Below are 19277 nucleotides of genomic sequence, written 5' to 3'. Positions count from 1 at the left end.
AATTTAAAAACATTATAATTTTATTAATGATTTCAATTTTAAAATGATTGTGTTTATAAGGTTACAAATGCAAATTATTGATAATAAAAACAGTTTATTAAAATATATAATATATATCAAATAAAGTACCTAATAAATAATAATAATTGATGTTATCCATGTAATTTTTTGTTTAGCTGATGGAGTAACTTATTCATTTGGCGTTCTATACACAGAATTCTTAGAAGTTTTCCAAGAAAGTAAAGGAGCAACTGCATGGATTGCATCTTTATTGGTTGGAGTTACATTATGCTCAGGTAACAATTTAATATTTTAAATATAAATATATGGTTTGAAAATAAATTTAAGTTGCTTTCATTAGAATTGTAAAATAATATTATAGTTATCAAACATAAAATATTAAAATATAATATTATGACTCGTGTTTGTGGAATGTGAATTTTTTCTAAATTTTATTCTTTACAATAAGATATGATATAGGTACCTGGTAGGTACTTGAATCACAGATATGGCAATGCATGTTTACTATTGTTATAACAGAAAATATTGTCTTACCTTTCTGTTTGATAATAGATCAATTCACCCTAATATTTAAGTTAATCCTATAAAACTTGTACTATTGAACCTAAATACTTTTAGGCTATGTGTTTTAAGACGAAAACAACGGAGCTTGGGGATAACTCTTAAGTAGGTATATTTATAGGTATTAATTATTTACTTATTTGTTAGTTCATATTCATGATATAATATAGTTTATTAATGTTTCTATAATGTTTTCAATTGTCAGTTATTAATTTTTCAATTTAGTATATTTTATTGTGCTATATTGCAACTATCTGTGTAATTAGTATAGGTACTGAATTTTTAACATAACAAATCTACGATTTTATGTAACTCTTAACCTCAGCTCACTCTTTATTTAATATGTGTATTCAGCTTAGAATATAATTATTTTTTTTAGTATAGTTTAAAAAAAAAACTATATTCTCAATTGCCATTATTATTGGTCTGATTTGAAAAAATTGTTTTCGTTCTCTTTCGATCGTCTATTGCGTGAAAATCGGTGTAAACCACGTAGACCAATGTGTTCACTCAAATTGAATAAAGTGATTTCATTTAAACGTTCGAAGCTTGATTGGTTTTTTATCATGATCTTACATCGTACACCGTAAGATGTGCGCCGTTATCAGTCATTGACGACTTGTTCAGTTTCACATGCCAGTTTATAATATTATACATATTTAATATACTTATATAAAAAACGATATTAATTTTATTATAATGTGCACATCAGCACCATTCGTACGTATGCGTAACGTACGTATCGTAATAATTTTGAGTATATGTAATATGTATTTCTTATTAGTATAGGTATCTAGTATGAGTTACTTGACATTGTTAAATAACATATTGTTTTATAAAATACTAGTAGAAGTGTCCAATATGAATCCAAACAGGAATCAGAGTCCTGCCCATGCTTAGAGGAGTACTTTTGATTTTATAGCGCATATGCTTCAGGCGGTACTTCTTAATGGGCGTAGACAGTATATATGTATATCATAATATAGGTTAGGATATATAATATTAAATATTTATCATCGTAATAAAATTTGAATTTAAACACATCGTGATCGGTTCTTTTTTTTTTTTTATTGTTTTGAAGAGATGGGTTGTGATTAGTTTTTGTGCTGCCACAGGGCGCCAAACTCTGGTGCATGTAAACCACGTGTGTTCACGATAGTTATCCTTAGATTATAAATAGTTGTGTAGTCATGTATATAATAATCAAGTTTAATATTATAATGTGTATAATATATACTCGTATGCAACAAAACATATTATTATGATATATATATTTTACATATGTGATCAAGATCGTCAAATTTTTAAATATTGCGCGGATTGTATCTACAACTGATGTAAAAAAGAAGAATTATAAGTTTCAGTTGTAAAAATATTTCTATACATTATTATAATCGGGTTTGAATACATTTTTATGAAAATTTCATTTTAATTAAATACCTAATTTTTTATGAGTGATGTACAAAATGATATCTGTGTTTTAATCTTAAATTAATATTTTTCCAAGACTAATGATAATGATTGCACGACACACGCACGCTGGTTCTGTTGTATACATCGCGTGAATGTAGTGGAGATAGTAATATATGTATTATATATTATGCACGATGCACGTATTGCAGGAAATGAAGCTATTGCTTTATAATGAGTGTAACACCAATATTTAAACTAATATAAATTATAAAGTATAATAGTATAAATGGTAAATGTTTCTGGATCAACTACTATATTTGCAATTTGATTATCCAAAAGCAAAAATAAAATTAAGTATATCTATAAACGATTTCATTTTTATTTTAAGTTCATCGATAAAATATTGTTGAAGATTTTAAATAACTATTTGTCGATGGCAAGTATTTTCCATAAATTTGACGTTGTTATTTTTATAATAATTAAAATATTAAAATTTCAGTGTAACTAATATATAAAAATAATAATTTAAAAAAAAAGATATATTCATAATTGTAACATATGTAATATGTATACTTTATTTATAATATATAAATAGAACATGTATAGAATTGCTATTTATTAAAACTGCAATTATAGAGCTTAAGGTTATCTAATAAAATCATGTGCACAAGTTCATAAAAGATTATGTGTTCATAATATTGGTCATACTAACAGAGCTAGAAATTAATTTTGTTCTGACCCGTGTTTACTTTATTCATTTCATCGCTTAAAAAAAAAGTATTGGTCGTTTATGAACTAATTGTATATTCATTTCGAACACATTGTTATTTTTACATTATAAAAGATGTGTCATATTAATATTTAATGTAAAAATAAAACTTGTTTGTAATGAGAATCATATAATCTATTAGTTTTGATTGCAAATATAATATAATTGTATATTTAACGTACATGGAGTAGATAAATTACATGTACCTATTATGGTATAATACAATTAAATTATAATGCATATACAATCAGTTGAAATTATATTGAACATTATGAGTTTTTAACATCAATTGAGTTTAATTTATTTTGGTGTTTAAAATAACAAATGTTAAGGTAGGCACATATTTTTTCAGTAGTTAAAAATTTATAAAAATAGTGAGTGGAAAGTTGGTAATCGTTTTGCTGCATAGTAGACGGCATATAAGACTCGTCATTGAGGAGTGAGTGACTGCTGTGACTGCAATATATGTGTTAAATTTGAATATGACGATAAATCATTACTTGCGAAAAAATATTCTTATTTATTGTTTAAATCAAAATTTCAAATGTCTATAAATAATTCTACAAGAGTTGAAATAAATACTATGTATAAATTCTGTCAACATTTCAACTTAAAATACTTGTATAGAAGACCATCTTAATTATTTTTAAATTTTATGATTATTGTAAATATATTGTTTTAAACTAGGTGAAATGTTATTATTAAGTAATAAATGCATATTGAAGCTTCTGAACTTGTAATTGCATACAAATACTGACAATATAAACCTTATATGGTAGTTACTATCTAGTTAATATAAAATAAACGTATTTATATGTATGTATATAAACAAAAAACTTTATACCTTGTAACTTGTAAGCGTGTTGTATTTTAATTTTTAACAATCCTTTCAGTATCAAAGCTTAACTGCACTGTAAATATATACATATTATTCTAGTAAAACAAAAATATACAGTTCAGTGAAGTAAACAATGTTTTATATTTTTCCGAGTTTCTCATATTGATTTGTTAAGTTTGATATTTAGTGTTTGTTTCGGATGTATAAACAGTAAACACTGTATAGTTAGATAGAATTTCGTTTATTTTATGGTAATTATGGAATATTTGAATAAAACAATAACAAATTGTTATTATTTTATATTTACATTTTTTTTTTTTAGTTTTTGCTTTAGTTAGGTATGTATATTGTTTATACGTTTATTTTATTGATTTTAGTTCTACATGAAAATTAATCAGAAAAGTAGATAAAATATACATAAATATATGCAATTTGAAAAATTGAACACAACAAAATGTTGAGTTATAGTTATATCTTGAAATTTAATAATCTCTAGACATATTGATAGTTATAATGTTGTTTTCAACATTTTTAAAAAGTAAAGTGATATAGATATTATATCATTTTTAGGCAAACTAATTGGTTTGGAATATTTGAATTTATTAAATATACCGACATAGGTGTATTATTTATTATATATTTTTATTTATTATTTATTATTTATTTATTATAGTACTTATACAATAGAGGTATACAAAATTTAAAAACATTTGAATATACAATTATAATATTTATAATATTTAATTTTAAGGTTATGCATCTTCAACATTTTTTAATTGGCATATGTATTTGTATTAAATATTCAAAAAAAAATGTTTAATCGATAATAATTTATAGATTTTTTTTAAAACATTTTCGTGCCCATAAAAAAGATAAAATATTTTGGAGATTTTATTAGATACCTATATGAAATATATAAATATCTGGCAAAAAATTCAAGTATCTACCTATGTTTATTCGTTTTTAAGTTATTCAAAAAGAACAAAATCAAATTTATCTTAATTTTTTTGATTGTTTCTCTCGATTTTAAAATGAAGTCTTAAGTATTTTTCTACTAGTCGTATAAATTAAAATAAAAAGTAGGCAATTGGGTACCAATTTTTCTGTATATTTGTGTTCAGTGGGGTTATGGGTGTATTCAATTTAAATTCAACGATGTATCATTGTGTATAAAAAACGATTATGAGCGGAGACGATAAATTGCGTGTGTCAGCCTATATTATATATTTTTATGATAAGTTTTTTGATATAGCTATTGAAATTATTAATTTTACTTTAAGTGTTACGGTAGGTAGATATATTTTTTTTCTGAAAATATTGCATTTATTATATTATTCGTATTTAACTATCTTAATAATATGTATTTATATAATTATATGTCAACTGTATAACTTAAAATTTAGTAAAATTTTTCTGTAAATATCGTAAAACAGTTTAAGTAGATTCATAGTATAAATATATATTATATTTAATATATCTCAAAATAAAACAATATTATTGTTAATATAGTAAAGTTCATAATAATATAGGTATACATATATGTACTTATAAGTTTTAAGTTTTTCGAATAATGTTTTTAGTTAACAATAATATAATTAACATCTATATTCGTTGTTAAAACACGTAATTTTGTTCAATTTTAAATTTTTCAAATGTCTATAAAAAATAATTGTGTTTGTATATTTTTTAGATTTTTAGAGTCTTGGCAATAAAAATTAAAGATTCTATACATTTTTATATTATATTATTAAAATACTTGTACAATTTTGTAATTTTGCTAAATTTTTTAAAAATTTGAATTTGAAATGAATATAAGCACAAATTTTACCTGTATTTTTAATAGTTTTATACAGATATAAAAATAACATATGTGGGATTTAGCATTGAATTTTCAAGCATTTTTCTGTTCATAATTTTTTTTATCGAAATTTATAAAAAAAATGAAATTCAAATTGTAATCATTTATACCTCAAAAAGCTCAAATGTTTTGAACATTATACCATTTATAGAAAATGATAATTTAAACACTTACAAATTTCAATTTTTTCTGGTTATTTGTTGTAATTATAACAAAATAAAGTTATTAATTTAGTCAAAAATTGGTATAGTGTAAATATACAGGAGTTCATTAGAAAAATCATTGACGAATTTTCATTGAGCGGAATAACATATATATAAAAAAAAATTGTGCCTAAAAATATTATACTTATAATTTACTTAGTGTACACCAACATATTTTTAATCATACCTCTTTTGAAACAATCCTTAGTCTGTATGAAATGGGAAGGAATTTGTGTTGTAAAAACCAAGAGGCGTTTGGAAATTGATCATTTTGTAAAACGTAAGCGGAATGGGCTACGTCCGAATTTTTAATTTTGACCTCTTTAAGTTATAAACTGAATTTTAATTGCTATCTAAAATAACCCTTAATGTTTAAAGTCGATGTATTTTATTGACTATATATCTTGTATACAGATTAAAAAAAGACCATATTGTAAAAAATACAAATGTATATCTCAGAATCTAAAAATATAATGCTTGCATATTATTTGGGTTTTTGTAAAATGTATTTTAAATATGTCATGTATACTTTTATATAAATCTATCTTAAAAATTTTAATCTTTGATAATATTTTGCTTATATTGAAATTTATCAGCATGAGTAGTCTAGAGAAGCTTTTTAACATTTTTACATGATATTAGTTTGACATTTCATTTAAATCTGATAATATTAGGTATACATTATTAATCAGTTATTGTTTTAGTATTTTAACAAATCTTTTCTCTATTATAAATTACATAACATATTATAATTTGGATATAATCATTATATTATGAAGTATGTAGGTTGGATGTATTTAACCAACTACGAGTAAATATCAAACTGTCAATTACATACACTCGTTAACACACAAGGTTAATACTAACCTAGCGGTTATCTTATCTAATAGTTGCTTATTATTTTCATTAAATTTTAATCATTACAACTTTTGTGCTTTAAGTAATATTGTAGATAATAATAGAAGCAATGCCTTTATAATTTGTTTAAATGTAAATTAATAATAATTAAAATAAAACAATTAAAAGTTCAACAAAAAATGAGCTGTTTTTAATTTGAATAAAGCTTATAAAAAACTGCGTTACAATTATCATTTATATTTTTTAATTTAATGTTCTTATACTATTATAAGTGTCAACTTTAATTCTTAACAAAAAATTAAATAAATCATTTTTTAGTTGAAAGACTAAATATACTTAACAATTTTTTATGATGTGGTTATACGTGTTAAACCTTTATTCATTTATTTTGCTTAATTATAAATATTATTTGTTTGTATAAAATAAGAAATATTCTTTGAAAAATATAAATTTGTTTATGACTAATTGACCCAAAAGGTTTGATATGGATTTTATATGGTTTCCTTATATAGTGGTTACCCTTGTTTCTTTTTACGAAATCATTTTATAGGAAAACCAATAACTGTTTTCAAATATTTTGATAATTGCCGTCATTAAATTAAAAATAGTAGTAGCATACTAATATTTTGGCACTGTCATCTTTTTCATAATATACCATCTTATAATTTTTTTTGGCATAATATTATCGTTGACAGCTATTTGTTACTTGGTCAATTATTGAAATGTTTGTTTGTCAGAAAATTATGCATAGGTTTATTGTATAGTTGTATACTTATCTATTACTTACCTACATATACTATCCAAATCTAACAAACATGTACAATAGTTAATGTACGACATATTTTTTTTTGGAAATAAAATCATCTTATACAGTGCTTAGGGTGTATCCAATTTAATAGAGTATTCATACAAATTTACCTATTCGTTTTTTTATCGAATACTCTGCGTCTATAATTCTACATATCTTGTAAAAACTTGTGCATTTAATTCTTCTTCAATTATTTGAATCAAGAATACCAATAATATTATACATTATAATAATTTATACAGTAATTAACAATTTTCAATCGCCTATCGATCGATTGTGTGCAATATATTGTTGTCAATATACTTAGTAATGTATATTATGATACTATTATTATATTCATGAAAATATTTAAATTTAAGTCAAATTTTCTTTCAACGTTTCTGTCGTTTTGTATAATATGTATTGGTACACAAAATATGTATATAAGTATTTACACAGTCTATTGATGGCCACTATTCAAATTATGTTATTGTTATTTTAATGTTATTATTAATAACCGTAGCGAATGATATATGTCAAAATAATATTTAACACCATGCATTTCATTGTTTATTACTTACCTATAGTATCTATCTATGTATTTGTTCGTTTATTTTTTAAATGTATATCAACTCGTCGTTTAAACTTAAAATTATGTATCTAATTATAATGAATACGATATTAAACATTAAACATTTAATATCATATATTTATTTAATTTAGTAATACTAGTACAGAAACCATATAACCTTAATTATAACCATAACATAACCTTTGTTGCATATATTCTGGAGAAATAAAATAAAATAATTTAAAACGAGTATTCAGTGAAGTCTAAATTAACAGATGAACTATAATTTATAAACTCGTTATGTAAAATTATTTTTATTTTTTTTTATACATACATTATTGTGTTTCAAACATTAATTTATGTTTAAGATATTGAAGTTTTTTTTCAATGTGATGAAACCTGTACACAATTTAGTACATAGTGAAATTGTGCATTTCGGTTGTCATTAAAATAATAAATGTATTTTATGATTCTCTTGATCGGAAAGTTGTAATAGGTATGCTGTTGCATTTAACATCACTGAAAAAACTATGTTAATTTTAATGGGAATGATTTTGAATAATATTATTTGTTATACCTACTACATATTTTAATAATAGTAGATAGGTACTAAGCTTGTTAACATGTAATTTATATTCACGTAATGGTGCGTATAATATATTTATATATCTTTGCCCAGTGCCCACAAACAGTGGACTGAGTAATGAAAATTTGATTAGGTTTTTAAATTATACTTCAGTTGCAATAATACAAGGAAAATAAAGTTATTTAAACTATTAGTTAAGAGTTGATACTACCGTATAATGATTGTCAGCTCTTCAATAAAAAATATTAAATATATTTATAAGTTTCTGGACGAACGCCATATTCGAGTACGAGTATAGATTTCACGTGGATAGAGAGACAATGCAACAAAATTATTATTTTTTTTTCCCGTTATGTCGTATAAACGCACAACATTATTTCTTGGACATAATTTATTAAACCAAGATAATGTAGCCATGTAGGATATTATTATGCATTCGCTGCTCTATATTATTAATCACTATATGCACATGTGGAATGATTTCATAGGAGTGGTGACGCCATCGGGATGACGATTTAATGACCCGCGAAAATTGATGCATTTCTTATTGCAAAGAGTTTAAGAATATGATTATCTAGAATTTTTAGTTAACTTTACCTCGTTACGGCATTTATATATTGGCAATATCTCTGTATTTTAATCCCTTAACTTATCTGATTAAACAAAAAATTATAGTGCCGCTCATTGAAGTAGTTAATAGAATATAAAAATATTTTTAAGTTAGTAGTTTATTTTTTGAACTATTTTTGTGAAATATTTATTCTTAAAAAGTGTTTTTTAGTATGTATTATAAATGTTATGATTTATTTTTACAGGACCCATCGCTAGTATTTTTGTAAACAAATACGGTTGTCGTGCGGTGACCATTGCTGGAGCCATACTTGCTAGTATTTGCATGATGGCCAGTGTATTCGCCAACAGTGTGGTAATTCTGTACTTAACTATCGGAATCGGAACAGGTAAATTAAAATATTTGTTTCATTATATTTGAATTATAATATGAAGCTGCGGTTGTTAAATAATACTATTAAATAATAGTTTTATTAGTCACTGCATTTGTAATGATTTTTAAGGGTGACTATAAGCAACTTGTGTCATCAAAATATATGTTTTATATTTTACTATTCTCTCGATTGGCGGGTTTACAGACTGATATATAGTTTTTTTTGATTTTTAAGTATATTAACTATAATAATAGTTTGTATTTTTTATATCTAAGAACATCAACCAAAAATATGGTCAATGGACTTAAAATTATTCGTATTCTTTTTATTGAGAATTTCTAATCTAGTTTAGCATAGAGATCCATGCTATTGTTGTGCGTATTATATTTTTTATAAACTATAAATAATAATATACCTAATAATTTATACTTCGAATAGCATAATATGTGGACATGGTGTTGAGAAATGTCTTCTTAAGTTTAGACAAAATAAAATAGATAAATATTATTAAATATTGCCATAGACTATAAACAAATTGATATTTTAGTTTTAATATCTTAAAACTGTTTTGAAAAATTCAATGTTTGTGCTTTTTAAATTTGAATAATAATAATACCTATCATTTTTAAAAACGCTTAGTTTAACATGTTATGTTTTACTATATTACTATAGTAAAAGTTGAAAGTTCTTAAATTAATTTAGTTCAAAAATTATGTATCGTCAGATTATTAACATTTGAAAGAAAAAATATTATTTTTTTTTGTACAACAATATAAATACTTTTATTTTTTTCCCGTTTAGCCGTGCTATTCATAGATAATATTGTCAAGTATTAAATTATTTAAATTTCCATTGATTGATTAAAAACATTAGATGTTTTCATTTTTAAATTAATTAAATTTTAAACTAATTTCTAGTTATACAAAATTCTCTAATACATATCTAAATATTAGCACTATTTTCGTTAATTATAAACTATGTATCATTTATGTTTGTTTTTTGATATTTTCAAATATATTTATTTGTTTAAAAATTGTTTTTATTACTTCGTTATTAGTGTATTAATATTTGGAGCGATTATATTTAAATGTTTTTAAATTGTGACCATGTGAAAATAAAAAGATTCATTTGGTAGGTATAGTTAAAATACTAAAACTAGACTTGGCGATTATTATGTGTACGAAACCGATTATGCAATTAATCCAAACAATCAGGAGAAATAATATAACAATACGCGCATTACAATATTTTATAGGTAGGTACTTATAAATTAAATCCACCATTGACCGTGTGCGCTTATTCACCTGTTATAGTACACAATTGTTATATTTTATATAATTATTAGTTATACATATAGTACATTACGTTGGTCGTTTATGCTAACAATTACATTTTACTAATTACTTCATCGCCACTTTGCAATTTCGAAAGTAAAATAATAGTCTTGTACAGCAATTGATTAATATGATAAATCTGTATTCAAGAAGATACAATATTTTATAAATGCCAGATAATGTTGTTGTCGGGCATTATTATCATTATTATTATTAGTAGTAGTAGAAGCCTTGGAAGATAGATTTTTGCAATGATAATTATGATAATTTAAAACTATAATCGCCTAAAGCGTATTATTTTTTTTTTCGATATTTCTATATAACGTATTAATATTATACGAATAAGAAGGATAACGTTATTATAGTGTATGCGTGCAATAAGTGTTTTACGTGGGCAAAAAAAAGCAATCTATACTTCGAACTTCGGAAATCGTAGTGCGTACTGCTACTATTCGATTCGGAACAACTATACCATGTCATAGGTACTATAAATATAATAAACGTTATTTATTACAGGCGTGTAATACGTTTCATTAAACTAGTCTTATTTGAATGTATCTCGTGTGGGGTGGCGCCGTACCGCAGCACACATACTATGTACCGATTGTACTGGTATAATGTAGTATAATATTATTGTGTTCGCTGTTGAGATTAAAATATGTTTAGTCAGTTTGCCACCGTGGTTTTTGACGTCCACGCGCGTTTAAATTGGGCGTGTTGCCATTATCGCGCCGTACGCTTGATATATTATTCGGACTGCGTTGTAACTATTTTCACCGTTTGATTACACACATAGCTTTATTGGGATTAGATAATACATATTGTGTGTTTCATGGCAGTCCGGCTTCTGCGACATTGCGACGTGTATATAGTCGATCTGCTGATCGATTAAATAATTAATAATTATTACAGCTACTTGGTACTCGAGAACTGTAGCACAATGTTTTTAATAATATATGTTCATTATTTTCATTTCTTTGTGTAGGTGTCTTTGTGTGTATATATATATATATATATAGTCGTTTATAATCGTATTGTGTAGCGGACAATGATAGATCATTAAAATCCATTAAAAATATTCTATAAAAAATATATATATTGTTTGTGAATTTAATTAATTTGTGTGTACGTATAGGTATATATATATATTACATATTTTTTGTACTCGACCGATAAAAATATGTTTTAGGATATTAATTCGTTATAGACAATAGTATTATTGTATATAGTGTCGCTTTAACGATTTAACAATGGCGATGACAGTACTATTGGGTTTCAATGGGTAAGAAAACCGAACGTAGCATAATAATGACTATACCTACTGAGTTTATTTATGAGTTTATGACTAAATTATAAGTTTACTAGAGTAAGCCTGGAGTATGAAAACCTATATTTTATTTTAATTGTATTATTAATGTAAAGTTTTTGATATTTTTTTTCTATAAGTTTAACACGTAACAATTATATTTATTTAATGTATTTTACAAGATATATGTATAGATATATAACTTTATTAAAATTTAGAACCCTAGATACCTAAACATAAGTAGATTTTTAGGATTTTATTTTATGAGAAGCTATAACCTATTATTTTTTCTATGTTTTATCCTTAATTTATTTTTTGATATTATTTATTATTTACCGAGTTCTAAATAAAACATTTAAAATGCTTTTTATCTTTTTTAGTCATTTTATTATCTATGAACAAGTTTATTACTATTGTCTACTATTCGGGAAATATATTAAAAGTATAGTTAAAAATATATTATATAGAGTTCATTTAGTTAAAGTTTTTACGTTTTAGGATCCATTGAATTATAATTTTAACCCTAATTATGATGCTTCAGGATAGAGTTCAATTATATATTTTTGTTAATATTTTTATTATTACACGCGTAATCAAAATTAAATATTTTATAGCGTATTATGAAAGACAAGTTTAAGCATCCTGTCAGTGGCGTATTTAGGATTTTGCTGCCCTGGGTACACATTTTTTTTTTTTTTTTTTACAACTGTTTGAATCAGTTTAAAAATAAAACCTTCCAGTTAAATTAACTGCCCCCAAAATAATGCTGTCCGGGAAAATTGCCCCCCTTGCCCCCCCTAAATATGCCACTGCATCCTGTGGTCTTTATAATTAAGCCAGATGGTTTTTTTATCCAGATTATCAGAACTATCGTATTTTCCACGATGGCGTGTCGCTTATAGTGTTATGCAACATTAACATTAGTGTATGCATGTTATGGGCAAAAGTTAAAATCGAGTAAAACTCAGAAATTTCTGGACAAATAAATTTCCCACGATAGTTGTATAAATGTCATATTTCGGCTTAAGTTTGGACAAACCTAAGTATGTAAATTAATTATAAAATAACCAAAAAAATATATTTCTGAGGTGCATGATTTATTATAATTTAATGATGTATTTATTATCCTCCCGCGGCTGTAATATTTTACCAATTAGATAAGGTCGAGGCTGTAACTGAAAAAAATGTTGGGGGGTCCAACATTTTTTTAAATATGTAGATACTTAACACTTGTCATTTTTATCTATAAATAACGTTTAATATTTCTACTTTTAAAAATTTTGGAAGAGGGGGTCCGGACCCCTGGACCCTCCCACCAGTTACGGGCCTTGGATAAGTTGTATCCTGTATACCGATAATCGGTCATTCTATATAAGCAAGTGATATGTTTTTTTATTGATATATTCGTAGTCATCTTAAGTGCATCTTTCTATAATTGCCACTAACAGTAAAAATAGATTTATAGTACTTGTAAATAAATAATATTTTTAATTAAATCAAAAATATTATTGCGTATAGTAAAATTCATAAAAATATAAAATATATATAAGTTTAAGTTCCAACCAATAACTATAATTACTATTATTATATGTAATAACAAAATAATTAAATTCTGTTTTTAAGCTATTCAACGGCTAACCTAAAAACAAGATAACTATTTTGGTACCTATCTAATGTTTCTTTCATCCCCGTGAACATGGAACCATGTCCCTTTGATCCACACTTTTAGTTGATTATATAAAAATTATCTATACCGTAAATGTTTTTATATTTGTTATTACTTATTACTATTGTTATTATATAATGTGTTTTATGCGTCCCTCTCTCACTTCGGTAAAATTATTATCGATTTATAGTGGAAAAGTGTAGGTTGTTGAACGGGGTTAACCGGATTTTCTGTTTCATAAAATAAATTACCAAAAAAGTATGGACAAAATACAAAATAAAAAATAGTAATAAAATAAATTATAAAATATTTATTTCGTATCACAATTCACAACTATATGGTAAATTTAGTTTATATTAGTATACTGTTTAATCTTCTCATAAACTATAATCGAATAAGTATTATTGATGGATATCTTAGATTAATAAAAATTATAGATATATAGAAATAATAAAATTAAAAAATTTGTATAAAATGTTTTTTTTTCGATAAATGTTTATGTGTGGCCTACTTGATACTTCGAGTTTAAATTGTTTGTTTTAAATCTTTATTCGTTGGTTTTGTATTATAATTAAAATATTATGTTTTTGGTATATTATACTCGTATGCCCATGTTGATATTTCGACTGTTGCCTTTTTAAACCATTCAAAATTATAAATGTTTCACAATATCATGCGCCGTGATTGACAAAGCTATAAGTACCTATCTAATTTAAATGCCTATACATTTTTACAGAAATATTTAGTAAAGGCCAAATATCTAACATTATATTGTACATTTAAAACGGTGTATTAACACAATATATTGCATTTACGTTTATTGTTTGTTATAAATTTTAATACTATCTTAATAATTACTATTTACTGAAACCATAATAATTATTTTAATATATTTTATGTATACCTACATTGATCATATAGTATAGCCTTTTATTTGTAGATGATTTTTGTTTTTTTTTTGTTAGATAATATATATTATTAGATATTTGCACGGGTATGTATTTAAGCTATTTAAGCATGAATATCATGTCGCTACATTTAACTATTAGCAAATGTTAATGCATGTATTATTTAAACGGGCGTATTAATAGTTTAATATTTTCATAACACGAACAATTTTAACTAATTTAACAATATTTCTTAATATGAGAGTTCTTTTTTCGTTCCATCATAGTGTACAATATTCATAGATTGTTTTAATTATCATAGTTAATTATGTGTGTCGAATGGCAATTAACTTAGATATTTTTGGTAAGTACCATGTTATACGTTATTGTTGAAAAATGACTAAAAAACAATAAATAATTAACAAACTAGTTCTAGTGGAAAAATTATTTTGTGTGTATAACGGAATACATTATTACCTAACTATAAGGTTTTATGTATTTTATATATCATAATATGAACTTAACCATTATAAATTAACCTAAAACATTCAATATTTTTATAAGTTATATTTATAAACTCATACTTTACCCAAGTTATACCTGGTACTTAAGCATCTTTATTGAGTTATTTAATATTGTACCTATTAAGATATTTTATAACTTTAATATGTCAAGATAATACTATGTATAACAGTTTGAGATAAAAGTAGTAAATCAAATCAATTTTCAATTGTCTCCAAAATATTATTTACTTTGAATTGTGCGAATTATGTTTTATCTTAAAAATTACTATTTAACGTGTTGTTATACTATTTTCTTTATATATTATACTTTTATAGTAAAAATAAGGTATTATAAATACATGCCTTTAACTATACAAGTTATATTGTTCTTTAATTTTTATTTTTTTAGAAAACTAAAATATTATAAGTTGTTCTTTAATAATTTTCCTATTATGTATTATATAATATTATACATTAGATAATGAACTACAATTTTTTAAATAAATTAAAGAAAAATACGAACAACAATCTTAGTTCATCCAGAAAAAAATTTGAAATATTTTAAGAATATTTTTTTTTACTAACTAAAAAAAAATCAATTCTTCTTTTTTAATATTATGGCATATTATGATGATATTGTAATATATTTTGCACCTATGAAAGAAATCACAGGGTCATTAAAACATGTCATATAAGTATGTGTCTATTTTCGGGACATAAGAGTTAAAAACAAGACATGCTTTGTCATAAATAGGATATCTATCATATCCTATCCATCATACGACACTTCAGGGTTGCCGGTCTATCGTGTAATTGTAATAAAAACTTTATTACAATTATTTTCATGCATTTGTTGATTCTATTAGCAATGTTTACTCCTGTGTTATAAATAAAATGTCAATTCGTGTAATCAATTTACTATTGTATTCAACGTCTAATGTCTACACATACTTAAAGTATACACCTAGCTCTTATAAATAACCTTTGTATGTTTATTAAATGAATGTATATAGTAGTATAAATAAATATGTAGGTATTTGTTTATGATCAGTCGCTATAGGTATAATAGTGAAGTTATGGGATAATAAACAGTTATAACCTACTTAAATTTTCACAATTAATATCATATAACATTTCTACTATAAACAATTCGTTCAATATGAACGGCAATTATTACTATAATAATCATTCGAAATACTGTTTAAAGTTCGATTATTTACTTTAAAATGTTGATTCAGTGTACAATGGGCGACTATGGTTAACAAATAATAGGAGTGAAAATTGTTAGTATTTAACGATCATTTTACCTAAGTGTTGCATAAATAAGTGCTTAACATGATGTCTTGATAAGGTACCTATAATAATGTTTCTTTTTTATGTGGTCGGTGTCACTCGAAGTTTGAATTATTTGTCGTTCACTTTCGGAGCAATAAGAACCAAATGTATACTGTATTACAATATATTGTCTTCATATTTTATATTTTAGTTATAAGGATTTATTTTTACTTATTTACCACTGCTTACCCAAAATTGTTTCATGAACAATTATTATTATATGTTAACGCAACGTTGCCATTTATTACACGCAGTCGTTTGCTTTTATGTTTCATAAATTCTATTCAATATTAAGTTTGATCTATTTTGTACATTTATGTTGTTTGTTATATATTTTACCCCTTCCATTTTAAAATGCAATATATATATTTATAGGCTTTATTGATGTTAGGTCAGTAACTTGAAACTCACTAAACTTCGTTAGGTAACAAAGTTAAAAATGTTTTATTGATATTGTGTCCGACATACATACATTTTGTATATTTATTCGTATTTACTGCTGCTGCATGATGCTGTTTTGATATTAATTTTACAACGCTGATAATTCATATTTTCTGATGAAATACATAATATGTTATAAACTTAAACTTCTAATGGTATTTTAAAATACCATCGTACTTATATATATATTTATGCATTAAATACTTTAATGAAATATTATATAATAATGTGATGACAAAAAATATTTGTTGTATAAATGACGTATTATTTTTGTTTTTCTCGTGTACATGACTAACGATGTTTTTCGCTTTTGTGTTTCGAGTTTAACGAAAAAGAATTATTATTGCTCTTAAAACTTATTATTTCTGTTCAGAAAACTGAGTTAGTTTTTGATTGTCTCGTCCGTTGGTGTATATATATATATATAATTAAATTGAAATGTTTCTAGGGATTTAATTTAACTACTCTCCCTTTCGTAGTTTTTACTTGATCTAAAATGTCCGTCTACTATTCATCAGCCTATTTAATATTACTTTTATCATAATATAAATAATACGTTTTGTCAATACAATCAAAATATATTCAAATGATCACGTACAGCATTCTGTTAATATATTCGATGCGTAGTATTAAAAAATTAATCATTTATGACAAGTTAAAATAGATAGATATAAAATTATTTTTTGTTGTTATTCGCTGTTTTTTGTATTGTATGACTACCACTCTTCAAACTTTTTCATTAATAAAATAATAGTCGATCGGATGATTATTTTTAAAAAAGAAAACCGTACAACAGCTGCTCGTATAATTAATTTGGGAACAAATCCATAGTACTGTGATAAAATCACGTTTCAAAAATCTTACGATTTAAAATACGAATTTAATTTCCGTCAACAATAGAATATTATTTATTTATAATATAAATATCATATAATATACCCATATAATATAGGGATTAGGCATATAACTACATTATACGCAGGATTTAACAATGACGTATTAGCCTGCACGGGTGGTCTTGAATTTCGATTTTTGAACAGTTCTTCTAGGGTGGTATCTGGTTTTATGACTGTATGTAACGTGGCATTTTCAACTTACCGTTATTATTTGTAGGATGTATTCACGTATACAAATTTTTTTACATCTAAGGTCCTATATATTTTTTTATACATTAGCGTGGGAATGTTTTTAGGTTTGTGGGGCTCAAAACAAAATATAACCTTGGATCTCTTTTTTTCCAATAATAGAAATATTTCTATAAAGTTTCTAATAATTTGATTATTTACATTTAATTTTTATCATATTTTATTAGGTAGTTTATTTTATAATAACCTATCTATAAGAATGTAACTTAAAATGTCGATGAAGGGATCTCTCTTTCTAAATTTCTAATTATTGGGATTTTATATACATTAGTATTCTCGTATCTCCTGTAATGTGAGTATACATTACATATGCTGCTTTAGACTATTGATGTATTGTTACATTTATATACAAACGACACACTTTCCAAATCGTATTATCTATCGCATGGTAGTCACGTGTTTAGTTGTCACGTTAAGAGGATACGATTCTGATCGTTTTTAAGGAGTTGAATATAGGCAATTTTCTATATGCTTATATTATGTATCATATGTGAAATGTGCGTAGTAATGGTGATCTGCAATGAAAAGGAAATAGCGGAGTGCTTTATGACGTACATATGCCAATAACGTGAATGTACTGCATAGTATTTATACATAAATATTAAAATAATATTTTTTTGTCTAAAAAAAAAAAATGATTTTTGATATTTTTTTGTGTTTTTTTACGCGATAAGTAGTTGAAAAAATGGTTTAATTGAAAAGTATATCTATTTTTACTTTAAAGAAGTCAAAATTAAAAATTCCCAAGACTATTTAAGATAACAAGAAAAACAGAAATTTTTATACAAAATTATTTTATATATCTACTAAGTTTCTTGTATGTACTTGTATTTAGTAAGTTGTTAGATTATTTTAAATTATAAAAATTACAAATACTTTATAGGACATTTTTTGTTATTGAAAGTATATTTAGTTCTTAACGAGTATATTCTGTGTTCAGTGTGATATAAATCATTCTTTTTAGAATAATTTTTATTATTCTAATTTTGTTTATTTTTAATGGATTTGAAGTTAATTAATAGGCACTTTCTCAAATGGTTGGTAATACCGTCATTAATTATTGATTCTACTAGTGCTTAGTATACGATTTTAATTTTCTGTATTTCTAGTAAATTAGCTACATTTTAAAAGCATAGATTATTGTTTTAGTTGTATTGTTGTCTGGTATATGTGGTTATGGCGTATTTCAATGTCAAGATATTTGCAAGATTTTACTAATTTTAATAAATTTTTACATGCACATGCATTTGA

At 24.4% G+C, this 19277-nt stretch overlaps 1 protein-coding gene across 1 annotated transcript in view; it reads left to right on the top strand.

The window, feature by feature from the left end:
- LOC114122255 (uncharacterized) overlaps positions 1-19277 on the top strand; it is a 51746-nt gene that overhangs the window by 7893 nt on the left and 24576 nt on the right. The window contains exons 3-4 of the mRNA XM_050205735.1: positions 177-296; positions 9281-9424. Of these exons, the coding sequence (XP_050061692.1) occupies positions 177-296; positions 9281-9424 (264 nt within the window). The remainder of the gene's footprint in view (positions 1-176; positions 297-9280; positions 9425-19277) is intronic.

The sequence above is a fragment of the Aphis gossypii genome, chromosome X (genome assembly GCF_020184175.1).
Source record: "Aphis gossypii isolate Hap1 chromosome X, ASM2018417v2, whole genome shotgun sequence".
Classification (NCBI taxonomy): domain Eukaryota; kingdom Metazoa; phylum Arthropoda; class Insecta; order Hemiptera; family Aphididae; genus Aphis; species Aphis gossypii.
This window is presented reverse-complemented; position numbering and strand designations above follow the sequence as displayed.